We start from the raw sequence: 9,807 nt of genomic DNA, 5'->3' as shown, positions 1-9,807 counted from the left end.
ACGGAGGGGAAAGGCGGGAAAAGGGCCTTCTCTCGCCGACAGGGCGGACCCATGCGCCTTTTCGCTTCGGCCGGTGCCCCCGGGGGCTTGGGCTTGGCTCGGGTTCGCCGTCTGTTATTTCGGCCCAAACCGGCGAAAAACGAGACCCTGGGGGCGTGGCTGGGCCGTTTTTTGGGCGCCGGCGCTAAAAAATGGCGCCGGTGTGTGTGTGTGTGTGTGTGTGTGTGTGTGTGTGTGTGTGTGTGTGTGTGTGCTGTTGGGGGTGCGGCTGGAGTTGCTCTAAGTAACTATACTACTTAAATCACCTCAACTGATGATTTCCATAAGCCTGACACATAGTTTCCTTGCCTTTTAGTGGAAGCCCTTTTTCTCCTCTTATTGATAGTCTAAAAACTAGCATGATGCAACTTTATAATTGTCGCAATGTTCAAGAATGAAATTTTAGAACGTGACGGTGAATCTTAATTCGTGACTTGTGACATTATCAATAGGGAACATTCCAAGTTCAAGGGTTGAAGGCATCGGCACAGCAAAAGATGAACTGGCTATGACTTCCCAGTGTATCCATGACCATGCAGAATGACTGAATGAGGGGTGGAATGGTATTTTCAGTGTTTATAGGAGTCCTGTTGTTTCTAATGCATTGAGGCTCACTTAATTCATTTGGTAAAGTGAATGAAAAACATGAGAATATATATTTCCCTTTGATGGCACTATACATTCTTTTGATTGATTCAAAGGAATGGAGTAAAGAAATATAAATGAAACTACAACTATCATCCGATCTCAGATTCAAGTGAAACAACGCAGGATTTCCAGAAAGTGAAACAACCCAGGATTTCCAGAAAGATTTCCAGAAATGACGTAAATGGCATTCTGTTTTCCCATTGACATTGCTTTGACTTTTATTTCACTGTGCTTATTCGAGTCATGTGTTCCTATCATATTCTTGTGTTCTACTACCTCTGTAGTCTGTACACTAATTATAAGACGTTTTTGCAATTCAATAGTGTACAGAGGGAGTATTTCATGTATTATCAAATCCTGTGAATCAAGAGGTTCAATACCGAGGAAGGAACTTAAGTTGATATCCACTAGAAAATCGAAATACTGAGGAAGGAATTTTTTGTTTTGACAGAACCGAGGGAGGAATTTTAGTTGCAGTCCACTAGAAAATGGAAACCAATTGTACGTCATGCAAAAGAGAAGTGTTTTAGGCTGCTAGCTATTTTGACCTCATTAATTGTTAAACACAAATGCATTGAGGCAAGGAAATATACAGATTGTAGCTGGTAGAATCATGCAAATTTAGAAAGTTCAAATTTAAGTCGTTAATGAGAGTTTTCCTTATTGGTAAACTTTGATTTCATTTAGGCAAACAGAACCAGGACTACCAACAACACTGAAACTGTAAAACCACGTGTACTACAGGAGGTAAATTTGTATTTGCGACTTTCTAAATATCATTCTTTTTTTTTAAATATGATTTCACATTTGGTTTGATCCTATGAATTCAACTCAAGTGCAAAAAAATAAAATCCATGATTAAAAATTCTAAAAGATAATTGCGGATCAACTTTAGATTTAGCAGTTAAAAAATATTCCATGATAAAAAAATCTATAAAATAATTGTGGATCAAGTTTAGATCTATAATTAAGAGAAATAGATCTAATAAATTTACCAAATTATAGGTCAAGCTGAATCAGATTGATGTTTAAATACCCGAAAAATTCAGATTTTCCTGAAATATAGAGGTAAACATTAAAAACCTAATTTCCTGGGTTTTTTATTTTCCTATTCTTTTCGCACATTTTCTTCCTTTTTTGTGGAAGTTTATATTTGTTCAAATAGTTTGAAGTTTATTATGAAAAGGTTCTATATTTTTAGATGTAATCAAGTACTCTCTCCGATTCTAAAAAAAAGTGTCGCAGTTTACGTTAGTTCAAAACTGCGACACTTTTTTTTGGATCAGAGGGAGTAAGTTTTATAGCTCTAAATAATTTTCTTGGATCATCTATAGTGTAGGATCCTAAATGCACGTTTTTTTCCTACAAAATGCTCAAGCGCTCAACTCTGAATGTATCACGGTTTTTCCCCACATATAATTGTTCTATTTTTTATGAAATTTTATGTGTTCTAATAATATGAAGTTTACTGTAAAACAAGGATGCGGATTTTTGGCTCTGGGAAGCATATGCTCCCTAATGAACAGTAAAATCAAAATAAATAGTAAATAAACTTAAAAAATTCTGATATTTTTTGTAGATGTACATGTTAGTGTAGCAAGTGTGCTTGACAATTTTCATGCGATACGGGATAACAGTGCTTTGTCGGTGAAAAAAAAACTAAACTAAGTGTAACATTTGAAGGTAGCATTTGTTGTTCCACTTGTTTTTTTACACAGGTCAAAATGCTTAAGTTTTTCCCCTGAAAATTTGCAGACAGCATTTGGATGTGACAATGAACATTTCTAAATTTTTTTTGACATTTGTAAAATCCATTTCTGGCACGCACGAGCATGTGCTCCCTAGAGCCAAATTGAATATCCGGTAAAAATTTATATATTTTGAAATATAAGTTCAGTAATTTTTGTAAGCTCTGAATGATTTTTCTAGGATCACCTGAAGTGGAGTGCAGGGTCCAAAATGTATGTTTTTCTCTACAAACGCTCAAGCGCTCAGCCACAATCATGATCTCGCTATTATGTCAAGCAGGTACAGTCTTGTCGCTATAGACTAATGGATATGGTCCGTGCTCATATCAAATCTTGTCTCTGTAGACTAATGGATTTGGTTATTGCTATGACTATATGACTATGAGGCCTAACGATCAATACCCTATTCTGCTTTTCCTACAACAAGGACAATCCCCTACTCTGATGAATCTTCCGGAGCACGTCGTTGATGGAGGTAACCTGCTACTCATCAGGCGCACACATCCTCCTTTCACTTGTTCAGATGATGGTGTCCACTTTGAAAACAGTGAGAGAAATCACCACACCACATCATTTCAGTTAGACATACCTTATCTTATCACGAAACCGGGGTCTTATCCGCGATGCTCTGCTCTGACATGCTCGGAGCTCGTTGGGCTTTCTTTCAGTCGAAATCACACCTTCTGTCCAAAGTTGCACTCATGATCACTTTCTTTCTGACGGTTGCTTTTGCACATGTTTTGATTCTACATATCCCTGAGACTTTTTATTTTTGCGGGTTACCTACTTGAGACTGTTGAATGCCACTGAACTTGGTCATCCTTCCTTCGGTGGTAAAAGATCGTCGCAGTGGCAGCCTCAGGTCCTCAGCAGCATGATGCTATGTGCCGAACCTGGCCGGCGACGGTGAGAAAATCCGGCGAGCCAAACTGCAGCCCGTGTGCTAATCCGGCCGGCATTGCTTGTGTCTGAAGAGAAACCACGTCTGCAGGTTTGCGCTTGCGAGGTTCTTTTTCCGGGGAGTCTGGTACGAGATCCTGTGCGGTGTGCCTATCATGGCCGAAGCCAGCGCACCATGCAAAGTTCAGGACGATTGGTCCCTTGGAATAAATCTCGGCGGATATGATGCCATGCATGCAATGCAGCAGCATATGTTTTCTTCTTTTCAGCCCGGCTTTACCGAAAACCAGCCAGAGCTACCCGAATGCATATGTGGCTTTAATCATGGGAATCATGATCCAATTATCCAGGAAGAAAAAGCACTAGCGATGCATGCACTCTGATGGTAGATCAAAGCCTTTGGTCATTCTCTGATGTCTTTTGGGGGCCGGTCCCTTCGTTACTGACTATGACACTGCTCGACGCAAGGTAGGTGTTCATCGATCCTTTTTTCAAAAGCTGAAGTGGTTCTTGATAACGGTTTTTCGTAATGCCATCGCACCCAATTCCTTCGAGGCATAATTCAGCATCGTTTTGTTTATTGCGCATGCAGGTGAAAAGCTCCCTTAGAGCAACTCTAGCAGACCCGCATCCCGCTTCGGCCCGCAAAATAACCGCCAAATTGCGTGTTGGGGCCGGAAAAGTAGCCCGAGCAGACCCCGCATCCTGGCCCGGCCCGTAAAATTTTTTGCGGGGCGCGGCAAATCTTCTCCCCCAACCTGCATCTTCACGGATTGGGAGGCCGATTCGAGCTGAACCCCCATCCGGCGCGAGATTTGGCGGGAGGGACATTTCCGCGCGCCCTTTCCCGTTCCCCGCACCCTCCGCCACCATTGCCCCCTTTCGCAAGCTCCGGTTCATCCTCCCCGGCCGTTCCTCGCCGCCATGGATGTTCCTGTGATGTCCCCCGTCACCGTCGAGGTCGCGCATGCTCCTTCCCCTCGGGCGGATCTCGTCGCCGGCCATGTTGCCCCCGCTGCCGTCGCCCAAGCACACGCCGCGCCGGCCCGCAAGCGGCATGGCAATGTGGTCGTGCAGGGCGGGAATCCGGCTGCCCCCGCCGCGACGGCCCGCGCTTCGGGCGCCAACGCCATAGTGCGATCCCGGCCGGCGGCGGAGAACGCCGGCAAGACCGCGGGCGTAAAGCGGAGGAAGGTTCCGGCTAAAAGGAAGCCACCTTCTTCAACCTCTCACTCCATCCCCCCGCAAGGAGGTGCTCCAGCGATGCCGTTCAACGGTGCCGCTTGTCGTGGTTCTAAGTTTGACAGTAGAATGGGGGGTAGGTATGGAGAGGCAAGATCCTAGCTACGGAGTAGTTGTACACACAAGTGTTTAGCGAGTTCAGGCCCTTCTCGGAGGAAGTAATAGCCCTACGTCTCGGAGCCTGGAGGCGGTCGACTGGTTTCTGTGTATATGAGTTACAGGGGTGCGAACCCTTTACACTGAGGAGGGGGTGGCTTATATAGAGTTCGCCAGACCCCTCCGGCCCTCAGTTATGCAGGGTTTAAAGTACATTAAGACGGGGGGTTACTGGTAACGCCCTCATAAAGTGCTATGAAGACTATTAAAGCTACTTAATGACAGACCGTTGCGTGCTGACTGACTTTAGGTCTTCTCGCCGTCGAGTGGTTAGCTTCATGGTCGAGTGGCTATCTTCATCGCCGAGTGGCTATCTTCATCGTCGAGTGTCCTTGGGTTCGTCGAGTGAAGTCTCTCTTGGTCGACTGGAAGGTAGCTTCTTCTAAGGGTGACATTGGGTATGGTATCCTAGACAGGTCCATAATCCTACCCTAGGTACATAACCTCATCATTAGCCCCCGAATGGATCGAGGTTTGAGTGAGGAAGGAGTTGATAATTTTCTCCGGCCTATTTCCCGTGCCTGGGTCAGCGATTTTCTTTTTGGCGTTGTCATCAACTTTTCTTTCAGTCGCCTTGATCCATTCCTTTCTTTTGTCGAGTGAACTTTTGAACTTTAGTGAACTTCTGAGCGACGGATCGCAGGAAAGATATCGTCTGACAGATTGATCTGCCGTTAGCGGATTTTGTGGGATCCGAATTTTGGGAAGCGCGCGAAATGGGGCGGACCACGATACTCGGATGGGATAAGGCGTGGACGCCTCGATTTTTGCGCCGCCTTTTTCGCCACGTATAGTGCGCGCGCGACTGTTTCGGCATGTGACGGGACCGCCCGGGCCTACTCGTCAGCCACTCGGAAGTGTCCTTATATAAAGCGCCGGGCGAGGGTTTTTGAACAGTGCCTTCTCATTCTTCTCTCCGCCCTCTCTGCCTCCGCCCGCTGCGCCCGCTCTCGCCTCTGCTTATCCACTCTTCGCGCGCTTCGCCGGCGACAATGGTGAAGGAGAAGACGGCGGCCTTGGAGCGCGCGAAGAAGGCGACGGCGGCGGGGAAAGCGAAGGGGAGAGCGTCCAGTCGGGGCGGATCTTCGTCAAGGTCCCGCCTGCCAAAAGGCTGGGTCCAAGGGGATTGGATCCGCTCGACCATCACTGAGAAGGATCTCAATGACCTGGCCAACGAGGGTCTGATCCCCCACGGGTCAGCAAGGCTTCCGGGGACCGAGTGTCAACCGCAGCCGCAGGAGGGTGAGTGCGTTCTCCTAGCCACTCACATAGATCGTGGATTCTCTCTGCCGCCGAGTATTTTCTTCCGAGGGTTTCTGAACTTTTTTGGGGCGCAACTCCACCATTTCACTCCCAATTCCATCGCTCATCTTGCTGCTTTCGTGTCCATGTGCGAGAACTTCCTGGGTTGTCGACCGCACTGGGGTCTCTTCAAGCACATATTCACCTGTCGCTCACAGATGGTGAAAAAGGCGAGTCCGGACGATGAGAGGACCAAGGTTATTCAGATGTGCGGGGGTCTTGGGATTCAGATGAGGAATAAGAGCACTTTCCCGGCCATGACCCTGCCTGAGTCGGTCAGAGGGTGGCAGTCGACTTGGTTCTACTGCCAAGACGAGTCGACGCCGGGGCAGTCGACTGGTCTCCCTCCGTTCTCCATGGACCGAGTGGACAAACCCTCTTCTCTGAAGGTGCTTCCTGAGGAGAAAGCCCAGGTAAAAATGTTGATGGAGCGCGTAGTCCAACTCGTTCGGGACGGAGTGACGGGTATGGATCTTCTGGAAGTCTTCGTTAGACGGCGCATCCAACCGCTTCAGTACCGAGGCCACCCGATGTGGCTGTACTGCGGTACCGAAGACACCACTCGGGTCCATCCAGAAGCGGTCGACGACGCCACGCTGGAGAGGTGGGTGGCCGCAATCACAGGGAACAAGGACAACCCTCGAGGGGCTAGGAGGATCCCGCCACTCGACTGTACCTATACACCGGACACGGTATGACCACTTATCTTCGATTGTAATCTTGCTTTATCCATTCTGTTTCGCTGCGAATTGGTCGATTGATCCTTGTTTTGCTTTGTTGTCTGACAGGCCACCACTGAGTTATACTCGATGCCCAATGGAGCGCAGACGCCGACTGAGGAGGAGGAAGGAAGTGGGGGCGAAAGCCCGGAGGAGTGGGATTCGGATGCTGTCGACGATGATGAGGGTGATGACTCTGGTGAGGAGGAAGAGGAGGGGGAGGAGGAGGAAGTTGCACCTCCTCGCTCGGAAAGGCGCTCGAAGCTTGCCCATGATCCTGCGGCCGAGCGTGGTAAGGGGGTCGCAATCGTCACGCAGTCGTCCAAGCGCCCTCGGACTACTTCTCCGGTGCCGACTGAGAAAGCTCCGAAGCAATCTCGAGTGGCGCCGTCGAAGCCGACGAAGGTCCTGCCAAAGATGAAGATGGTGATCCCCCACTATCTCAGGGTAATGGTGTAGCCTGAGTTCATCTGTCCCACATGAACTTATTCTTGGTCGACTTATGAGCTAATCGACTGACTTCTGGAACTGCAGTGCTGCTACTTCTGATACCTCGGGCGGAGCTGAAGATCAGGAGATGGAGGATGCTGTTACTTCGAAACCTGGTATGACTCTTGTAGTTTTTCCTTCGGTCGATTGGCTTCTTGTCTCTAATTTTGATTCTTTTTCTGCAGCTTCATCTAATGTTGTTATCGACCTTCCCGACAACGACGATGAGGAACCACCGAGGCAGAGAAGGAGCAAGAAAACGTCTGCTGGCAAGGCGACTCAGGATGTGCCAGCGCCCGAGACATTGGTCGTGGAGGGAGACAATGTCACTCGGCCTACCGTAACCTTTGCGGTGCCGTTGACGAGTGCTCGTCCTTCGTCGTCGAGTGCTGCTCAACCCTCGCTTTTCTCAACCTACCACATTCCAGAAGACCAAGCTAGTGCTGCTAAGGAAGCAATACGCCAAGCGGGGGTCATGATGGAGCAAGTGAAGGCAATACGAGAAGCCAGCCAGGCAGCCTATGACGCCAATTCAGCTCTTCAGAGTAATGTTCAGGTCAGTCGATCACTGCATGTTCTGTTAGGATATGATATCTGAAAACTCTTCTTTCTGAAATTCCTAGAGTTTGTCCTACACCCGCTGGGTGTGTCGATTGAAATTCCGGATTAGTGGGGGCACGCTGAGTGCATCCACTGGGTGTAGTCCCCAAGGCTATGGTCGACTGCTGGCAGTCGACCATAGGCTTTATGTCTTAAGTTTTTTCCTTACTCGACTAGGCCGAATAGATTCATAGACCGGTGGGGGCACGCTGAGTGCATCCACTGGGTGTAGTCCCCGAGACTGTGGTCGACTGCTGGCAGTCGACTATAGTCTGAAGAACACCTCCCGTTTTTTTTGTTGTTGTTGGTCGACTGGTCGACTCTAACTGATGAAACTAGTGGGGGCACGCTGAGTGCACCCACTGGGTGTAGTCCTCGAGACTATGGTCGAATGTTTGTGTTCGGCCATAGTCTTAGAAACGATATGGTTGTTCCTTAGTCACTCGGAAGCGAATTGTCTTTGATGTTTGTCGACTGAACCTTCACAGAAATCTTGTGATCTTGTTTCTCGCTATGCCGAATTGGAGAGCAAGTTTATCCAGCTTGAGCTTGACCAAAAGCTTGTCCAAGAAAACTTCACGAAGGCGAAGGAGGAGGCAAAAGGTATGTTCGGTGAGAATCTTGACGACTGTCTTTGCTTTTTGTCTGCCTCCGACTCTGATCTTATTGTGATTTTCACAGAAAAACTGAGGGATGCTCTGAAGAAGAAAGACCTTGACTTGGCTGAGTTGCAGAAAACGGCTTTAGAGAAGACCAAGCTCGCAGATGAAAAGCTGGCTTCAGTCATCAAGCTTGAAGAAGAAAACACCAATCTGAAGGTTGCTCTTGATGCTGCCAACCAGGAGGTCAGTCGACTGAAAAGTGACAAGGTTGCCCTGAGTGACAAGGCCAGTGAGTTGGAGGGAAAGAAGAACGATCTGGAGGCTTATCTGGGTGGACTCGCCAAGAAGCTATTCCTTATGCTTGAAGGTAATCTTTTGTAACAAACAGACGTTTTAACTGTGATCTCTGATTGTTGTCTTGACTCGGTGGTTGTGCTTGCGGAATTTTGCCAGAACTTTGAAGAGGAGACTGGTCGACTGGAAATAAACCTGGATCCCATCAACTCTCCCGTGAAAGATGAAGTCGCCATGAATGTGCTCCGGCTTGAATCTCGCGTTGCTGTTGTCGTCGACTATCTTGCAAGGCTGAAGGTCGCAACTTCTCGTATCGACACAACACTCTGGCCAAGAGAGACGCTCCAGAACGACCTCGAGTCTTTGATGACTCGACTGAACGAGGTCCCAAGTCGAGTGCAGGAGTGGAGGAAATCTTCTGCCAGGTGTGGCGCGGATGTTGCTTTGTCTCTGGTCCGCGTTCACTGCAAGGATGCACGAGAGGACAAGCTGGTGGCCCTTAGGGTAGCTAACACCAAGAAGCATGATTTCCGATCTTTCATGGAGACCTTCATCGCCGCTGCCACTCGGATTGCAGATGGGATCGACCTTGATGAGTTCGTTGCACCTTCCAGCCCTCCACAGGAGGGGTAAAAAACTTCTGAGCTTGATACTTCTAAATTTGCCTCGGTATGCCGAGTGAGTTTTGTAACCGACAAACCTTAACAGGCTTAGCGCCTGAGCACTTTCGGTTCCGTTAGATGTTATCCGAACTTGGATTCGACGTTGAATATGTTTGCATTTGGTTTGAGGTGTCTTTTGCAGGCTAAAGCGAGGCGCTTATTGCAATCGACTTGTTCCCCGATACACTTAGGCAAGCGCTGGACTGCAGCTAAGCCCCCGAGTGGGAGGTTTGCTCTCCACTCGGTAGGATTTTCAAAAACTTAGGCGAGCACTGGGCTGCAGCTAAGCCCCCGAGTGGGAGGTCTGCTCTCCACTCGGTAGGATTTTCAAAAACTTAGGCGAGCACTGGGCTGCAGCTAAGCCCCCCGAGTGGGAGGTTTGCTCTCCACTCGGTAGGATTTTCAA

At 48.2% G+C, this 9,807-nt stretch overlaps 1 protein-coding gene across 1 annotated transcript in view; it reads left to right on the top strand.

The window, feature by feature from the left end:
* LOC119320032 (uncharacterized protein At4g15970-like) overlaps nt 1–1,007 on the top strand; it is a 5,409-nt gene extending 4,402 nt beyond the window's left edge. The window contains exon 5 of the mRNA XM_037594179.1: nt 492–1,007. Within this exon, the coding sequence (XP_037450076.1) occupies nt 492–551 (60 nt within the window). The 3' untranslated portion in view covers nt 552–1,007. The remainder of the gene's footprint in view (nt 1–491) is intronic.
* The last annotated feature ends 8,800 nt before the right edge of the window (nt 1,008–9,807 follow it).

This window comes from Triticum dicoccoides, chromosome 6B (assembly GCF_002162155.2).
Source record: "Triticum dicoccoides isolate Atlit2015 ecotype Zavitan chromosome 6B, WEW_v2.0, whole genome shotgun sequence".
Classification (NCBI taxonomy): Eukaryota; Viridiplantae; Streptophyta; class Magnoliopsida; order Poales; family Poaceae; genus Triticum; species Triticum dicoccoides.
Note: the sequence above shows the minus strand (reverse complement) of the source record. Positions and strands in the feature narration are given on the sequence as shown.